The sequence below is a fragment of the Nelumbo lutea genome, chromosome 4, assembly GCF_056320005.1.
Source record: "Nelumbo lutea isolate HS-2025 chromosome 4, American lotus-T2T, whole genome shotgun sequence".
Classification (NCBI taxonomy): domain Eukaryota; kingdom Viridiplantae; phylum Streptophyta; class Magnoliopsida; order Proteales; family Nelumbonaceae; genus Nelumbo; species Nelumbo lutea.
In genome coordinates, this window is record NC_142687.1 from 45,797,864 (window position 1) to 45,818,372 (window position 20,509).

The 20,509-nt window shown below is 33.7% G+C and overlaps 1 protein-coding gene across 1 annotated transcript; it reads right to left on the reverse strand.

Annotated features, from left to right (window-relative positions):
- Positions 1-10,962: 10,962 nt before the first annotated feature.
- On the reverse strand, positions 10,963-13,066 carry LOC148855548 (trans-cinnamate:CoA ligase, peroxisomal-like). Its single transcript, XM_088982759.1, has one exon. The coding sequence runs from the start codon at positions 12,898-12,900 to the stop codon at positions 11,131-11,133; it is 1,770 nt and encodes a 589-aa protein (XP_088838885.1). The 5' UTR covers positions 12,901-13,066; the 3' UTR covers positions 10,963-11,130.
- Positions 13,067-20,509: the final 7,443 nt, after the last annotated feature.

Genomic DNA, 20,509 nt, shown 5'->3' on the forward strand with positions numbered 1-20,509 from the left:
TGGTGGATTTGGGGTCCTTTTATAGTTATCTAAGGTTCAGGTGCCATTAGGCAATGCCTCTGAGTCTCTAGTGGAGTTGTTTCCATAGTTTAAGGCATGTTGGTGTGTTAGTTGCTAGATTCGTGCGGCGGTTACAAGTCGCCCATGGATCTTGTGGTGCACGTTGCTCCTATGGTCGCGATAATGGTGCCTACGGGGGTGTGGCACATAGAACGGTTTAGGCAAGCTCGTGTTGGCGGCGGCTTGAGCTCACCCCATCTCAGCCACCCACCTGATGTTGGGTGTCACGTGTTGACTTGTTGAGTTGTCCTGTTGACTTGGACACCATGTTGTCAACAACTTCCACGTACCTTTAGTAATCCCTTCACTATGATCCTTGTTTAAGAAAATTTTGTTTTCCTCTTTGAACCACCCAAACTAGGACCAAAGGTTTTCAAAAGGGCTAAGGTATAGTTATCTTTAGAACCAACCTTAATAACCACTGCTTCTTGCTCCAAGGGACTGAGTGTGGTCATGTCATTCAACTCTAGAACCAAACTGTTAGTCGGAATCCCTAGGCTTGTGCTTTGATCATTACTATCATTGAGGATTCTCAGTCGAACAGTTGATAGGTGCTAAAGTAGAGTCAAGCTCAAGCTAATTTCCAATCTTCCTAGGCTTCTTTTGGTGTAGATTTTTTTTTCTTCAATCGACAATCCTCCTCACCATGCCCCTGTTTGTAACAGAAATTTCAACATTTTGGAAGTTCTTCATAAATGATCTTCTACCAAAAACCCTCCTTACCAAGACCTACCCAAACACGACAAGGAAGCTCTTTCAATGGGTCGACCTCCACCAGAACCCTAGCCGAAGTAGTGCAGATCAAATGTTTGGTTGCATAATCTATCTTCAACACATGACCTGCTACTTAGGCGATGGGTCTGAGATAGTTCTCATTGTAAAGATTAATAAGGAGAAGGAAATTCACTCAAATAGCAGCGGTTGAAGGCTCTTAGCCGAGTTTCATGCCTAGGGTCCATTTGATCAAAACAAGACTTTAATAAAGTCCTCCTTTAAATTAAATTTGATCAAAACATGACCACCACATCTGCTTATATTTTAAAGGATCGAATAAGAAATTCTCTAACTTCTGCCATGGGTGGCCTACCCTAGACACACTTCCCAAAAAGAGCAAATCGAAGAGGGAAGAGAGACCTTTTGATTTCCTCATCTGTAAAAAGCACTACTGGTTCTCCTCATTTTAGAGAAGGAGATTTGATAGCAATATCAATAGTGGGGGGATCAAGGGACAAAAGGAAAGGAGAAGAAGAAGAAGGAGAAGCAACCACAATCGAAGCAAAGGAAGGTTTTCCTCCAGGAGGATCTCTAGGGATTTCCACCGCAAAGCTCATCTTGAGTCCTATTAAACGCCCATGCATACTAATTAGATCTTTGTTCAATACTTTAAGCAATATAAACCCATATATTTTAAAACTTACTCAAAAACAAAACCATTCTTTATTCAAGTGATGGCTAGGCAATTCAACTATCCAAATCAAATTATCCAACTCATGAAATCATAGTTAGATAATAAAATTTTTAAATAGAAATAAATATAGAAAATTATAAAAATATAAAAAAGGCACATTTATGATACATTTTATTAATCAAATTAAAAAAAGAAGTGTAATAAACAAGAATTGTTTTTATTGATGATGACAATGAAATACATAATCTAAAACTAACCAAAAAATAAATTATTTTCCTATTTAGCGAAGATCAATAGTTCAACTTTTGGGTCAAATCTATCAACTTTTAATGTCATAATTAAATAATAAAAAATAATAAAACGAAAAAACACAAAAATAAAAAATACATAAATTTTACGAAAAAACATTTGGACACATGTATAATATCATATATTTATCATATTGTACAAAAAATAAGTGTATATAACGATATTATATTTACACACATAGAAATAAAAAAAATATAGAAAAAAATTGAATACATCTATAACTCCATATTTAAATTACTATTAAAAATGTGAATAAGATTGTGGATCCTATTTAATTGTGAGGTTTAAAATGTAGTTTAAACTAAAATTTTCACATCATAGAATTTCCTCTCTTTAAATCTTGCATTTTTTGATAAATGAACAAAAAATATAAAATAAGAAGATAAAACATTACAAAAAGAAGAGTTTAGCCAAGTATGTAGGCTTGTTAATGATACCCAAAACTTTGCAGCCATATATGAGGTGCTTGCATGATCAAATTCAAATTTTGCAATATGCATCCGATTAATTGTGAAAAGTAAAAATATAAAAAATAAAAAATACATGATTTTTTTTTAAAATTTGGATATATTACTCCTATCATTATCATCATTTAGAAATGCCATGTGTAAAGCACATGCACACTAAAATATAGTTATGAATTAAATTTAGAACACCCTAAAATAAATCGAATTCAATTTCAAATAAAAAAGGATGTCATTTGTGATTTCGGATTTACTGCTCATTGAGCATGCCTCATATCAACCCATAGGACTTTTAGGCTATAAGAAATGTTAGTCAAGACCCGTGCAATATGTGGGCTTTATTTATAAGAAAAATTTAAGGATGGAAATCTATGACATTTCCAATTAAGTGGTACCCATCTAATTCTAAATAAAGTATTATTTTTGAGGTTATGTCTAGTTTATTTGATTATAGTCTAAGTTGCACTTTAGTGAGAGTGGAAAATTTTTTATAATCTAGATAAATTTGTATTTTTTTTTGCATCTTAATTCTATTTTTTATTGGTTAGTTATTATTTTTTATATTACTTTTAGATAAAATTATAAAGAAACCTCCTCTTATAACAATTGTATAAACCACCTTTTTGTTTTGATCCCAACAAAGGCCACCCCTATAGTTATGAATTAAATTTAGAACTCCCTAAAATAAATCAAATTCAATTTCAAAAAAAAATGGATGTCATTTATGAATCTAAATTTATTGCTCATAGAGCATGCCTCATATCAACCCATAGGACTTTTAGGCTATAAGAAATATTAGTCAGGACCTGTGCAATGTGCGTGCTTTATTTATAAGAAAAATTTAAGGATGGAAATCTATGACATTTCCAATTAAGTGGTGCCCATCTAATTCCAATTCAAGTATTATTTTTTAGGTTATGTCTAGTTTATTTGATTATAGTCTAAGTTGCACTTTAGTGAGAGTGGAAAATTTTCTATGCTCTAGATAAATTTGTATTATTTTTTGTATCTTAATTCTATTTTTTATTATTTTTTATTGGTTAGTTATTATTTTTATATTATTTTTAGATAAAATTATAAAGAAACCTCCGCTTATAACAATTGTATAAACCACCTTTGTGTTTTGATCCCAACAAAGGCCTCCCCTATAGTTATGAATTAAATTTAGAACACCCTAAAATAAATCAAATTCAATTTCAAAAAAAAAAAAAGGATGTCATTTGTGAATTCGGATTTGCTACTCATAGAGCATGCCTCATATCAACCCAGAGGACTTTTAGGCTATAAGAAATATTAGTCAAGACCCGTGCAATGCGCAGGCTTTATTTATAAGAAAAATTTAATGATGGAAATCTATGACATTTCCAATTAAGCGGTGCCCATCTAATTCCAATTCAAGTATTATTTTTTAGGTTATGTCTAGTTTATTTGATTATAGTCTAAGTTGCACTTTAATGAGATTGGAAAATTTTCTATGCTCTAGATAATTTTTTATTATTTTTTTGTATCTTAATTCTATTTTTTATTAATTTTTATTGGTTAATTATTATTTTTAGATAAAATTATAAAGAAACCTCCTCTTATAACAATTGTATAAACCACCTTTGTGTTTTGATCCCAACAAAGGCCTCCCCTATAGTTTTGAAAAAAAAATAGTGCGAATACCTCCTTTCCCTTGGCTTTTTAGTAACAATCATTGAAGTTACGAAAATACACTTATCATTGTCAAGACATTATCATACACAGTTTAAAATTTCAACTTTACCCACCACTATTTTATTTTTACAAACAACTTTCAAAGAGTAATTCTCCATACTCTTCGTGGACAAAGTAAGGTAAAAAGGCTAAAGTGGTGTAAAAGGAAGCAAATCTTTTTTTAAGGTATTTTAGTAAACTTACATGTGAATGAAGTTGGTTAAGGGTAAATTTGGTATTTTCAAAAAAAACTAATGCATCCCATCAGCATTTTCATTTGAAATGCTAATGAAAGGAAAGTATTTGCACATTTTTTCAAAACAATGGAGGAGGTTTTTGTTCAGGTCAAAACAAAGGGGAGTTTCACAGGATTGTTAGAAAACCCAAGGAGACTTTTATAATTTTGCCTACTTTTAAATGGAACTTAAATTGATTTTAAACTAATTAAACTATATTCAAAATTAATAAATTTTTTATTATTTTTTGTATTTATTAATCCTTGTTAAATTTAATTAAATATATTAAGTTTTTATTTTCAATGGAATTTAAGTTGGTTTTGAATTTGTAAAAATTAATTACAATACTAATAATTTTAAATTGATATTATTTTTTTAATTTATCTTATTGATTTTATTAATTAAATTACTTATTATTATAATAATAATAATTATTATTATTATTTTTATCAATAATAATGATTAAAAATTATTTTTATTTTATTTAAGTAACTTACCAAATTATTTTATTATGGTTAATTAATTTTTATTATTTTAAAATGGAATATAAAGGCTTATAATTTTTATGATGCTTTATTCAAAGTTATTATCCTGTCATTGACTCGAATAGTTTAACCATTCAAACCATCACTTGACCCTATTTCTAATTTAGGGTTTCCTAAAATCCATACTATTCAACCTAGGCAATTGAAATATTAATCCTTTTGATCTAGTCATTAAGTAACATGTTACAATATACAATGTATTAAAAAGTTTTGGAGGATTTAGCTTTGTATTCAGTTGTCTTATTAGGAATGATCTTCTTTTTTCTTTTATTTTGGATAACATTTTGAGATCTTTGTAGCCCCACTATAAAAAAACTCAATTGTTAGCCTCAAATTTTAATTTTTGGCTCTTATATTTATAAAAAATAAAAAACAAATAAACCTTATATTCTACATATATAGATGGATGGCGTATCATGGTTTGACTTGTCCAACCTTGATAGTTGAACCATTGACCTGTGACCTAGGGGCAAAAACTACTCAACCTCCAAGTTAAAAACAAATGAAACACCGATTTTTTTTTTTTTCCGTTGAGTGAAGTAAATAATATTTAGGGTAAATTACAAAGACCCCTGTACTATGGGGTCAATGACAAAGAACCCCCTATACTTTAACTTGTGACAAAGACCTCCCTGAAACTTTTACATTGCGACAAATACCCTCTTGGCTGTTAAGTCAGATGACAAATGATGGAAGGAATTAAATTACCAAAATACCCCACTAAACTTTCTCTATTTTGTTTTTCTTACCACTTTCTCTTAAAACCTAATTGACCCAAATATACCTTGGGTCATCGCCAAAAAAGGAAAAAAGTTGACTTTCTTTGGTAAGAAATCTTCTGCAATGCGAAATCTGACTTTCTCATAGTGATCATCACTGGAAAAGGAAAAAATCTCTAGCAAGTCCATTGGTGATGTCCTCTATCTCTCTCTCTCTTAGCCATCCTCCCTCCCCTGATGCTCTTTGTCTCTCCATTTTCACCTTTCCGGCACTGCAACTCTTAGTAACCGTAGTGATTTTATTTTCTAGCCATCTCTCTCTTCCTTCTTCCTTTTATTTATTTATTTATTTTCTTTCTTATTGTTTTCCTCTATTCTCCCGTTGGAACAAACCTTCCCTTTTCATCATCTCCCTGACATCCCTTGCTCCCTCCCTCTCTCTCTCTCTCTCTCAACTCTTTGTCATTCTCCTCCATGTCTCTCTTCTCTCTGTCATTCTCCTTCCTCTCTCTCTCTCTCTTCTCCCATTTTCTCTACCTCTCACTCTCTTCCCTCCGTTCCTTTGTTCCTCTTCTAATCCCATTCCCTACAACCAAGTTTGTCTATAACCAAAACAAACCATATCGAAACCTCCTTTCACATCAATTGAATGCAGTGTAAGAAACCAGGTAAGATTATTTCATCAATAGCCACTTCATTGTCAACCAACGTCATCACTTTGGTCCCAAGGCAAGCACTCAAAATATGAGAATAGTACAATGTGTAAAAAAATAAGATTTCATAAATTAAAGAAAAAAGTAAAATAAATTATAAAAGGGTAGTTTGGGCATTTAGAAAACTTTAAATAGATAGATGAGAATCTTTTTCGATGTTAATGGATGGAACACTAACGGAGGGGGGTCTTTGTCACAAATTAAAGTATAGGGGGTCTTTGTCACTAATCCCATAGTATAGGGGGCCTTGTAATTTATCCTAATATTTAATCTGAAATGTAAATTACTTGATTAATTAACTTAAAACCTAACTATTTTTTAAATAGAAATATAATAATTAGCCTGGTAATATATTATTGAATATCTCCATTTCAATATAATTAATAATTATTAATAACTACAATTAAATATAAATATACCTAATGTATAATTTAAAGTAATGAATTTTAGGCAATTTAATCGAGTAATGGAGATGAGAGAGAATTAATGGGGTGAATTATTGAAGGAGAGAGAATTAGGCAATTTAGTGGTGTAATTAATGAGAGATAATTAAAAAGAGTTAATTAGAGAGAGAGAGAGAGAGTTAATGGTGAATAAATGAGAAGGGTTAAAAGATTAAAGGTAATTGACCACTTGAATTATTTTCTTCAATTTTAAAATTTGAAAAATTCAAAAAAACAAATAAAAAAATAAATGTCTATGAAAAAAAAACAAAAAGCAGGAAAGTGCCAAAGTGGACGATTAAACACATAATAACCTCAAATTGAAAGCTAAAATTGACTTTGGATTTTGTCCATTATATAGAATTGATTATTGTCAGACTTGCCCAGATTGGACGATTAAACACATATAATTAACCTCAAATTGATAGCTAAAATGGTTTTTGGATTATGTCCATTAAAAAGTTTCTTTATTCCCTTGTAATGTTCATTAGAACGTTTCCTTGATCTAATTTATCTCAAAAACATGTTATTTATAGCTTAAAAAATTATGTTTTATGCTTATTTTGGTATAGAATAGCGTTAAAAGAAAATATGAAATTATTTTCTATTTTTTAGCTTTTTTAATTAGTTAGTCAAAAGATCTAGCCGGATGATTGAACCATTCAAACCCGACGACCACATTTGTAGGTCCAGTAGTCCAAGTCAGACAACGTTGGTAACACCGTCAGAGGTCCACCATGCCAGTGGGGAAAAATTGACCACACTGGACTAAAGCACTAGTATTTTTTTTTTTTTCTTAATAGGCAAGACTAGAGCACTAACTAATTGTAAAATTCCTTAGAAAATTTCCATCAACTTTCTATATCTCTCTTATCAAACCAAACATAGGCAGCCTAAAAGAATGGTATTATTCAAACTCCTCTACTCCATTTAGTGCAATTTGGGTTTGGCCCAAATTAATATTTTTACACTGCCGCTTCATGCTAATCTTCAGGTTAGGCGTATTCAAATTTGGATACAACAACCCGACAATGCCCACCCTTAAGGCTGCATTTGGTTACGGTGCAATTTTATTTGTACTAGTACAACATATAGGAGTGCAACTGAAAAAAATGCTTAATTTTATTTTATTCTGCCTTGGGTCTTATTTTATTTCGTTTTTAATGCAATCAAACAAAATAAGATAAAATCTGAAACAAAAATAAATCAAAACTTTAAATCAAATAATTTGCACTATCATAATCTTACATCAACCCAAATAAATTTATAATGCAACCAAACACAACTTTAAAAAATTAAGAATTGAGAGATCAACTTGTCCCAGTGGGTAATCAGGTTTATCGGTGTTAAAAAACAGCGACAAAACATAAATGCCCAATGTATCGCCATCTGCGATGATTTTTCCTCTTCAAAGAAAAGCGAAGAGTGAAGGAATCTCAGAAATGGGTAAACCTTTTGACGCCGTACATGGACCCCCGTTCGGCAGCCAAAGCCTGATCCACTTTCAAAAGGTCCCCCCCCCTCTGAACATTTATAGAAGACTTATATTTATATTATCTGACATGACCTCTCACAACCTCTAGAAGCCCTGTAAGAAATCTACCTTCAGGAGATAAAATAGTTTTTACAAATGTACTATCCCTCCATTTGAATGTATAACAAAGCCATGCGTCTTTTCTTCATCTTTCCTCTCTTCTTTGGCAGCTGGCCCCTATGCCACCTTCTCTCCCCTTACAGCTCATACATCAGTTCTCTTCCACTTACCTCTGACAACAACACCAAAACAGTGGCTGGTTGAGAGAGAATAAATGAAAAATGGGTAATCCATCTACTTTAATGGATCTAGATTCTACCCACAAATCTAGACATTACAGATGTGTATTGAAAATATCTTTCATGTCATTAAATGAACATCCTGCACCGTTAATGAAAAAAGTTTTCTACACTAGCTAGCCAATAGCAATCTGCAATTCCACCTTGAAGCAATGGCTTTAATTTTGAAATGGGGAAGGACAGCAAATTGTTATTGGTTTAATATAGAAACTTTTCTACACTAATGCATAAACTTTATAGTTATGATTGATTGGATTAAAATTTTTACATCCTTAAAAGTATTTTAGAATTTATTTTAACACAAGTTCAGTTTCAAGGCTGATTTCACCAAGATCAACCAAGGCCAGTTAAGGTCATTTCTCCGAATCGATTTAGATAGGGATAAAGCTCTAAACCCTAAAATCGACCTCGGTGGAGACTAATTTCAAGAATTTGAAACTAGACCCTAACCGATAATAGATTGGATAAGATTGATTCAAAGCAAATTTAAAGTCGATTCCATTTGATTCTGGATAGAACCTATCCCTTTGTGAACCCCTACTACAACGGATAGGATTGTCTATGTAATGCCATTATCTCTCTCTCGAAGAACAAGCAGGAATGATGAAACAATAACAATAGACTAGTGGATATAGGTCATTTCTCTTTTTCTTTAATAGTTAGTACTTGAAATGTAACATAGATGTTGACATGACTTTTCAGGGTTAATTTGGTCATTTAACAATGGCTTAGATGAATATTAGCAAAATCCACACAAGACAGGGGAGCACGCCCCCACATGTCGTTTTCGTTTTGTAGAAACTAGAAGGTGACCTAACATTACGCAAATGGATTCTTTGAATGCAAGGGCTGTGTAGCATGCTGTGGTATCATATAGATATGGCCCACAACCACTCACTCTCTCACTTAGCATTTATGATTGGGGTAGGGAATTGTCAATGATTCCAGGCTAGCATTATAGCCCATTGTGTTCAGTTTATGGGTAAGTGATGACATAATAATATATATATATATATATAATTATATGCAGAATATGCTAATTATATTAAAAATATATATAATTATATTTTTCTATTATATATATTTTATTTTACTTTCAACTTTTATATTAAATATTAAAATTTGAGACCAGAAAAGGCATTTTTTGGCATAAATAGCGGAATTTGGTGGATATCAAATTATATTGTATTGGAACATCTCGGATGATAATATCAGAAATGATGATATCATCATCGAGAGATGTTCTTTATACACGACATAAATGTATTGTATGAGGTTGTGGGGGACAATCTTGTGAGGGACTGATTTGAACTCAATTTGGTGTCTTATCTCAAAAAATTATCCAAAAAAAAAATCACCCCATTTGAACATTCAAGCTAAACTTATGACCTTCAAAAGTTTCGATATAAATGAAAAAGGATTTAACAAAACTTGCAGATTTATTAAACGACTAATTTTGGAGCTATGATTGAACCAACCAGAAGCCTGGGTCACAGTTTAACCAATCCTACCGGCCGATTTGGTTCGTTGTTGAAAAAACCGAAGAAAAGTTATAGATATTCAGATATAATGAAATAGGTTAAATTTAAAAATCTAAAAATGCAAATGGATCCAAATCCGATTTAAAACCGCCTATTCCGATCCGATTTTGGTTTCCAATTGTCGGATCGATCTCTATAGGCTAAAACTAAAGAGAAGATTTTCCGCATGGTGGTCTGGAGACTCTGGACGTGGAGCTAGCTAAGTGCGAAGGCATTAGGCAAGAGTTAAAGAAGAAAGTGAGTGGAAAACGACTTGTGTAGAAAACATTATTTTCTCACACAAATCAGAACATTTTCTCTTTTGGGTCATGGGACCGTTTTGCAACCATGTATTCCAGAATATATTGAACGGTGTCTCACGCTGTCCTCTCTCTCTCTCTCTCTCTGACGCTGTTCACGCTGATGAGATAGGGGTTTCTCGCCATTTCCCACGATATTAGACCCATACACAACTTTATTGCATTTCGAAATGTAAACAGAAATTTCAGAAAATTTAGTCTGCAACGTCAACTCAAATTATGTTTTTGTATTGAGAAGTAAAAATAATTTGGTTTTCGTGTATTTGAAACCATAAAAATGATGGTTTCTGTAACTAGCTAGAGTTCAAGATAATGAGGTTTTGAAACTATAAGTTGAAGAACATGTTACACTTTTGGAAAACAATTTGCTTTCAAATCAGTTGATTTTGTTTTGCTTTTAGAACCTACCAACAGGAAAAACAATTTACATTGAAGAACTCCTCCCTTAAGCTGATGCGATCCAAAGTAGCTGGAATTTAAACCCACTGTCAATTCATTGTCATGGACTCATGGTATAAGGAGGAGTTTGATGGCCCTCGCCAACCTCAACTGTGTATATAGATATGTTTTTTCAGGCTCCATACCAACCTCAACTGTAACAGCATTTCCATTGCGGTTGGTCATAAAGTGTACCAGATATATATTGTGTAACAAAAAGGACACATTAACCAGAAGACAACTTGCATGAGAACTGAGAGACCCAGAAACCAAAAATGGACGATTTTCATATAAACACAGAGAAAAGGGACATACAAATTAAATCAATTATTTGATGATCATGATCATATAGCTGCTAGTATATTCACATGCTTAAACGATAAAACTCATGATGATTAATTCCTCAAAATTAATTCTAAACAGTTAACTAAAGACGAGACATTGCTAGAACTTGTTCCTGAGGCTGATGTGTATAGTGGGACCGTTGGGTCTTGCCTTGAGAAGACTCTGCTGTGCTCTGAGGAGTAGGCTCAACAATGGTGAAAGATTTAGCGTATTCCCTCAACTGGAACTTCTGAATCTTCCCGGTGGATGTCTTGGGGAGCTCCTCCATGAACACTACTTTTCTGGGGGACATGAATTTGGGGAGACTGTTGCGGCAATACGCGATGATGTCTGCTTCTCTTATTTCTTCCTCTGATCTCTCTGCTCCCTTCTTGAGGGTGATGAATGCGCAGGGCGTCTCGCCCCACCGGTTATGCGGCATTGCAACGACGGCGGCCTCCAACACTCTTGGGTGCTTGTACAGCACCGTCTCCACCTCCACGCTGCTGATGTTCTCGCCACCGGAGATGATCACGTCCTTGGATCGGTCCTTGATTTCCAGGTATCCATCTGGGTGGATCACGCCCACATCGCCCGTCTGGAACCAGCCGTTGTGGAAGGCCTTGGACGTTGCCTCCGGGTCCTTGAAGTAGCCCTTCATGATGCTGCTTCCTCGTAGCACAATCTCACCAACAGTCTGTCCGTCTCTTGGGACGCTTCTCATGGTCTCCATATCATTTTTGACATCAACATCAGCCAGAGTTAAAACGCTTATGCCTTGGCGCGCCTTCAACTTGGCCTGGTGTTCACGTGGCAACCGATCCCACTTTGCCTGCCACTCGCACACCAGTGCAGGCCCTGTAGCTTCTGTGAGGCCGTAGGCGTGAGTGACATGGAAGCCAAGCCGTTCGATCTTCTCAAGAAGTGGCGCCGGAGGTGGTGCTCCACCGGTGAGTATGTGCACTGGGGAGGCTATCTCTCGGCGCTCCTCGGGCCGTGCCTCAAGCAGGATGTTGAAGACGATAGGCGCGCAGCACATGTGCGTTACTCTGTGCTCCGCGATGGCTCGGTACATCTCCACGGCGCATGTGTTGCGAATGCATACGTTGGTGCCTCCACGAGCTGCAACGCCCCATGTGAAAGTCCACCCGTTGCAATGGAACATGGGAAGTGACCACAGATAGACTGGCTCACTCCCCATTTCCCATTGTAGGATGAGGCTGAGGGTACTCAGATAGGTGCCTCGGTGGCTGTAGACTACTCCCTTTGGGGCGGAGGTCGTCCCAGATGTGTAATTCAGTGCTATGGGATCCCATTCCTCCTTTAGTTGATGCGGTGGATGCTCAGGGTTGCCCATCTGGATTAGCTGTTCGTACTCGAGCTCGCCCAGGCGGATTCCTGTTGGCGAGTCAATGTCGTCGATGACTATAACTAACGGTAGGGACGATTCAGCTTCGTGGCTGCAGTCTGCCATGAGCAGCTTCAGTGCTTCCCTTGCCAATGGCACATACTGGTAGTCGACGAAGAAGGCTTTGGCTTCGGAGTGCCTGAGAATCGTGGCAATGTTTTTGGCATCGAGCCTTGTGTTTATGGTGTTCAGCACGGCTCCAGCCATGGGCACAGCAAAGTGCATTTCATACAGAGCTGGAACGTTGGGCGACAGCACTGATACCACATCATTCTTGGATATGATGTTCAGCAGCCGGAGAGAAGATGCCAAACGGAGGCATCGCTCGTGGGTCTGCTTCCAGGTGAAACGGGTTCCGCCATAGATGACAGAGGTGCGGCTTCCGTAGACAGCCGCAGCTCTGTACAAGAAGGTAAGAGGAGAAAGGGGAACATAGTTGGCATCGCATTTGGGTAGTTTGTCCATTGGAAAGAGTGACTGTGTTGTCGGCTCAAGGGTCTTTAAGGAAGGTAGAGTTGAAGAAGAAAAAAAGAAATGGATGAAGAAATTAGAATTGAAGAATTGATGAGGGGGAGGAGCGGTTTGTGTGGTAGACGTGAGGACGTTCTGATGAGATTTTATAGATAGAATTTGAGTGCGGAAGAAGGGACTGGGCCCACGTAATAAAGCTAATAAAATAGTTGTTGAGTGGAAGTCGACGGGGAAGGTGCAAAGAGGTTACTCTAGTGTTTGAACATGGACTATTGACCTGAAAGAATTGCATGGTTTTTGGTTTAATTTTCACATTAAGTGGGGCTGCTTGATTTAAATTTAACTCTGGTCCAATTGGGCTTTGTTTGTTTAGCTCATGTGTTTTGTCTTTCTCAGTTGCTTTTCTTCATGCCTCTATTTGGTTGGTGCCCAGCGGTTCTAGCCCTTGAATCTAGTCTTGTTCAAGGTAAGTTAGACGGTCTAAGCCCAACTAATGTCTGCTGGGCCAAATTAAAAGATATCAGGTCTTCCTCCTTTTTCTCTTTTTTGTGGAAGTGCTTCAACAATTCTTTAATTAAGCGTCACTCAACACAAGTACACTACAAGATTATTAGATTTTCCAGGTAAAGAAAATGTAATTTCCTAGCATTTTGCCCGTGGAAACTAATGAACAGACTACACACTGATGATTTCTGGTTTAGCTTATTGATTTTATTTTGCCTGATGGAAATCCCCTGTTTTGGAACACTGATTTCGAAATCCAGATTTTACCCCTGTTTTCCTTTTCTCTGATACCCAGATTTGGAGAACGGCAAAGACAGGCTGGGCGTGTTGGGCTACTCTTTTGGACCATCCATTCTAATTTTGTGGTTGTAAGAGCTAAGAATCACTTAAAAAAAACGGATTTATCTTAATCACAGAATCACTTTATTCTCATTTTCTCTTTGGAGCAGAATTTTAACCAAGCATGGCCTAAGCTTTCACAGAATTCTCCTGTTTTTAGCAGCGGTTTGGAAATCTAGTTTTGCCCTCATTTATCTTATTCTGTTTCTTTTCGGTCTTTGGAGAAGGGAAGGAAGGCTGCTGTTTTTGGGCCTCTCGTCAAAACTACAGGCAGTCAGGCACTGGGGGGAGTGCGTTTAATTACTCAAATATAGGTTATAGTTTGACTATACTTCTTAGGTATACCTATGTTATATGGGTCCACTTTACATAAATAGGCCTCCGACTCCGATTGTGGAGAGTTTCAGACCACCCAGAATGCAAGCCTCTTCCGTTCAAAGTCAAATGGAAGAAAATCAAGAAACTGTAAGTAAGAAAGAGAGGGGGGACCAGTTTGTTTCTGTGAATCAATCGCCAAAGGAAGCTGACAAAGGCTGGAAGCATTAGTTTTAACTTGAGGAGAACCAGGCTCCGATAATCTACAAGTTTAGAACTGTATCCCATTAATTAAACCGGTTTAATCAGGTGACTTTCGACTATCATGATTAAGCATTATTAATGAGAAGGCATTATTCTATTTTTTATATGAGAAAAACTGTTCTTCCATATATACAGACAGATTCACAGTCATCAGATGGAACGAACTTAAATCAAGATTTTCCATTTATGAATAGCAATCAAGTGCATATTTTGAAATAACATTTAAGGGTATTTTTGTCTTTCACTTTTTTCCTATATATTTAAGTAATTAACCCAATGAATTTTTGAGGAATATTTTTGTGGTTGTAGGAATCACTGTAATAGAAATTACTAGAGCCCCGTACGATATATGCATGGGCTGTTGTTAAAAGAGGAATACTGTAAATCTATAATGATCAGGTTCCTAGTAAAAAGGATGTGAAATTGTGAATAATCTATGTTTTATTTATTTTTATTTTTTAAATAAAACCCATAAAATTCTAAATGGGAAAGGAATCAAGAGATAGTAGGCTGATGTGGACAAATGCATCTTTATTATATAATGGAAAGAGGCCAGAGTGTCTGGAGGCCAAGGGTCTCTTGTCACAGGCCTCACACATAGAGTCCCCCTACTCTACTTGTTATATATGAAAAATTAAAAGTAGAAAATTTATTAATTATCATACATGTCTCCTCATAAAACCTCTCTTATGTCTAAATTTTCTCTATTAAAAATCTAATGAAAATTATGATTTATTCCACCGCACAAATTTTTGTCTTTTATTTTATTTCATTTCACGATATCCTCACCTATCATACAGATACCCTTCCCTTGTATTGTGTTAGATTCCCCCATTTGTCACTATTAGAAACAATTACAAATTTGTGAGGCGAGAGCATCAATAATTTTCCCTAAAATCTATCATTATTCTTCTCTACTAAGATCATTCTTACCCCTCTCTCTTCAATAGTCAATGCTTGTAAAATCTTCCCTCTCCCATTTAATCCCTCATTCGTCTTGAATATCTATGAACCCTTTTTGACCCCTTCTAATAAAATATGAGTATAAATTAGATAGGCTGGATTAGGTTAAGTATCAACCCAAGACAAACACAAAAGATGGACCTTTGGTTGCTTGGAACTAAAATGATGCCAAAACTCAGTTTTGCCAACCCAAACTTAACCAAAAATTCTCTTCAACCCCATGCACTTGCAAGGGTTTTCTTGCTAATTTTAAATTATAGTAATAGATTATAACTATATTCTTTTTCTATGCTCAAAATGCATTCTAAGAATTGTTTTTATAACAATTTTATCTTCACCAAAGAATATTTATTTATTTATTTATTATTGTTTTCTATCAGAACTTATTCTTCAAATAGTGATTTTTTAGAGCAGAATTTTAACCAAATATAGCCTAAGTTTGATACATGTGAACACGATTCAACACTTAACACAAAAATGGCCTATTTATGACCCAAAGTTGTAAGTATTAAATCTTGTATGTATATTTGGATGAAATAATATTATAGTAGATAAGGATGGTATTGGTCGAATGGTTTTCATGAATTTGTTTAGGTAATGGATAATTGAATGCTTATTTTACTATTTATCTATTTAATGTCTAATTTAAACAGGTTAGTCCTCTTGATTTTGTGTTAATTCAGTTTTTAAGAGTCATTTAATATAAAATTAAATAGGTTAATTCTGTTAATTTGAGTTACACGAATTGTGTCGTGTTACCTGTATTATAAACAACTTGTGTTTGTATTTAAAAAATTAATATGATTAATTAATTGTGTCATGTTTGTATTGACCCATATATCCTAATACATTTACTTTGACACAAGATGAACATAACATGAAAACACAAATTGCCACCCCTACCAAAAAGAGGAAGAGTCTGGTAACTACAAAAACTTTTTGGCTCCATGGGACAGTGGCCTAACTACCAAATCCATGATCCCAACTTGGGTGAAGGTGGGAATCGATCCCAATTTTCTATTAAAACCAGCCACAGATCTTACTAGCTAAGCCAAATAGTATTGTCATTTGATCATTGCTTAATTAGGAGGTGATAGAAAAGACAAAGTTTTAGGATAAATTACAAATTACCACCCTGTAATTTAACCCTAAGTTATTATTTGTGACAAAAACCTTCCTAAACTTCTGATAGTTAATTTGTCAGTTAACTTCGAAAAATTTCTCTGTGGTTGTCATGTGCTTCTTAAACATTTATAAATCTCCAAATTCCCCTTTTTTTAATTTATGGAACCACTTTGCCCTTTCTATTGATATTTATATAGACCCTTATGTTTCTTTTTTCTTCTTTCTCATAGTGAAGGATTTTGTCCAATCATAGTTTAGAGCAAAGTAGGCAAGAAAGAAATAATATGCTTTGCCATGCCAATTTTCAACATTTTGAAGTGTTGTCCTCTAGCCCATATTAATCTTGAAAGGGCATTCTGGTAAATTAACTTTCTGTCAATGCAATTAACGAGGAAAGGGCAAGGAATTCTAAAAGTTCAGGGGACCCTGAACTAGATTACCTAAAATGGGATTTCTCTTCTTTAGCAACTAGGGCCTTGTTTGGCAATGTTCCCACTTGTTCCTGTTCTTTTAGAAATTCCTGTTTTAGAACAAAAATTTTATTTCTTGTTCATCGAGAGTAATAGAGACATTTGGTAAATTGTTTTTCGAAAATGAATTTTTGTTCTATAAGAATATAAATAGCATTTGGATAATGAAATTATTTCTTAACATTAGTTTTGCAAATCCACTCACATTAAGCCTGAAATTAACCATAAAAAACGTGTCATGTTATAGCGGTGCCTTCATATTGTCACCACTCCACACCTAATCCTTGATTACTTGAGGATCAAAACAAAACATTAAGTAATAAAACAAAAGAACAACATGCCATGATGCAACAACACTCGCAAATAGTAATGCCTACAAATCGGTCCCTATTTAGTGCAATTGGTTGTTCTCGCACTTCAACATGTCTACCACCATCATGGGGTATGAATTGGTATATCCAAATGAAATCATTTTTGTGTGCATGATTATAAAAAAAAACTCTATTATTAAATATCCAAAATATTTCTTAACAAAAAACATATAACCAATAAGACATGTACCACTCTACAGGTGAATCTGGCTGGAGCAACGATGAGTTTAAAACAAAGCAGTGATGGTACAAATCCAGGTACAATGAGAATGAATACAACCTACCCGTTGACGTGTTCCTGACAGGAAATGTCACCGGTACTTCCTACTCTTCACTTGCCAGCCGATTGTTGACACAGCATGAGCCAAGAGAGTCCCTCCCTACTCTGAGATGTGCAACGGTAATGGGAGGAGAAGTGTGAAATGAAATGTGGTTATTAGGGCTTGTTTCTATCATTTCGTGTGAAATACCCAACATATGGCATGTGTTTGCTAATAGGTTAATGTGGTGCGAACCGCACATTCTCTAGGAATACATTCTTTGAGAGTTGATTTTTGACTCCCAAAAAACGTGTTCTTTAGGAACGATAGAAACGTTCTCATGGAACACTGCTAAACAGGGCGTAGAGTACCTAAAGTGGGATTTCTTCAAATTAAAACCCATAATCGATTATACCTTAAATATTGTTCTCTTTAAATTTAGCATCTAATCTTTTGGTATCTTTTTATTTTTACTTTTTTTTTTAATTATTATATGTTTTTAGGACAGGTAAGGTAAAAATAAATTATGAGAGAAAAGAATGTATAAAGAGGGTTCATCCTACAAATAACCATAACCTAGAGAGCCCCAAAGCCAACAAAACACTTAAATACTGATCAAACCACTCAATTCAACAGGACAAATAAACTACCTTACCAAAGCCCAAGCAAGCCGAAGACGAGCAGCAAATAAAGGTGCTAATGAGACTGAGTTGTTAGGGGTGTGAGCCATACATTGCAGGACGAGGAATTTGGGGCCATTAGTGTAGACCTTGGCATGAGGTAAGTTCAGTTGGCATTTTCCACATGTCCTCATCCTACTTGAGACTTGTGGCATGTACTAATCCGTGGTCAAATAAGGTCATGCCATGTTGTTCAGGCTCAACTACGTTCAGTCCTCAGTCTAACAATGTGTCATCTCTCTATGGTTAACTCAAGAATGTGATCAAGATCATCAAGAGATCTGAAATGAATTTAGACTTTGAGTACTCTTGCATCTTTGCCACTTGTTCATCTGATCACCTCGCACTTATTTTTAGGGGATAAGGTATGACTGACTTCTTTTATTAAAAAAAATCATATAAAAAGTATTAATATCCTTAAAAATATTTCTAAATTTTTTTAAAAATAAAATTTGTCCTTTCATATTTAAATTTATTGATAACAAATGAGGGCAAATAAGGTAATTAGTTTTTTATATTAAATGAATTGAAAAGAGGTAATTATAAGATATTGAATGCATTCAATTCCCTCTCGTTAAATCCAAAATTTAAGATATTAGTTTGTATTCACCTTCACTGAATCATATACTTAAGGCATTTTTGTTTTCTTCTCATCATTAAATTATATTAATTAAGTTCATAAATAATAAATTAATAATTCCAATAACATAAAAATTTATACTTTTAAATTTAACATAGAAAAAATAGTGTTTTCATCTAGGTGGTATAAGAAGTTAAACCATTTTGGGTCAAATGGGTCAATCCATGTTGCCACAATTAAATAATAGAATTCAAAATAGATAAAATGCAAAAAGAAAAATAAAAATAAAAATATGAAACCATTTTTAGCATCATATATTTGACATATTAAACAATAATAACAATGATAAATAAGAATTATATTTATTAATGATGGGAATGAAATGTAAAATTTAAAACCAATTAGAAATAAAACTATTTTCATATTCTCTCTTATCTCATATCTAAGGTTATTCTCACATTAAATCCTATATTTAAGATATATTTTTTTATCATTAGATTCTACAAATTAAATCCACAACATTATTTTGAATAAAACTATTTTTTTCCCTTCTAGAGGTGGTTAAGCAATTCAACCATTTAGTATCAAATAAGTTAATAAATAACTTGATAATTAAATAAATAAAATAAATAAAACATATAATACAAAAAAAAATGAATTGAGCATATCTCTAATATTGTATATTGATCGTACTGAATAAAAATAAGTATAAAATGTAAGAAGTATTTTTATTAATGATGAAAATGGAATGCCAAATTTAAAATCAACCTAGAAAAGAAATGATGTCATAGTCATATAATAAAATTTTCAAAAATTGAAAATACAAAGAATCACATAATAAAAAATAGAGAAATTTTGGGCATATATCTAACATTATATATTTATAAAAAATATTGGGTACGTATCTAATATTTTATATTAATTATATTAAAGAAAAATAAGTATTATATATATGTATAAGCATTGTACATAAGAAATAATTTTATCAATGATGGAAATGTAATACAAAATTTAATGTCAACCGAGAAATCAATCTATTTTCCTTTTTGGGTGATGGATTAGTGGTTTGTGTCAAATGGTTTAATCGATAATATTATAGTTAAATAATAAATCTTTAGAAAATAAAAACGCACAAGTAATCAAAAGAATATATAAAAAAAATTATATATTAATTATGTTAAACAAAATTTAAGTGTGATAAGTAAAAATTATTTATATAATGTAGATGAAATATATAATTTAAAACTGATTTGAAAGCAAAGCTATTGTTTTATCTAGATGGTGGGTCAATGATCCAACCTTTTAAAGAAACTAATGATATTCATAATTGAATAATAAATAATTAGAAAAAGATAGAACACAAAAAATGAAAAAGTACAAAATTTTGGCAAAAACATTTTGGGGACATTTATAATGTTATATATTCATATCATATTAAATAAAATTAATTGTTAAAGTGAAAATTATTTTTATTTATGATAGAAATGGAATACAAATAATAATAATAATAATAATAATAATAATAATAATTGTAATTTAAAATGTCCACGTCCAATGCCTCTTACTCTTCTTTCTCACACATGTATACTTACTTTTTAATGAATTAGTACAAATATAACAAGGCAAAATTAAAAAAATTTAAACCCTTCATGGGTCTTCCTAGTCTCTCATAAAATTCTCATTTACTCTTTAATAAGACCATTCTTAACTCTCTCTCTCTCTCTCTGACCTT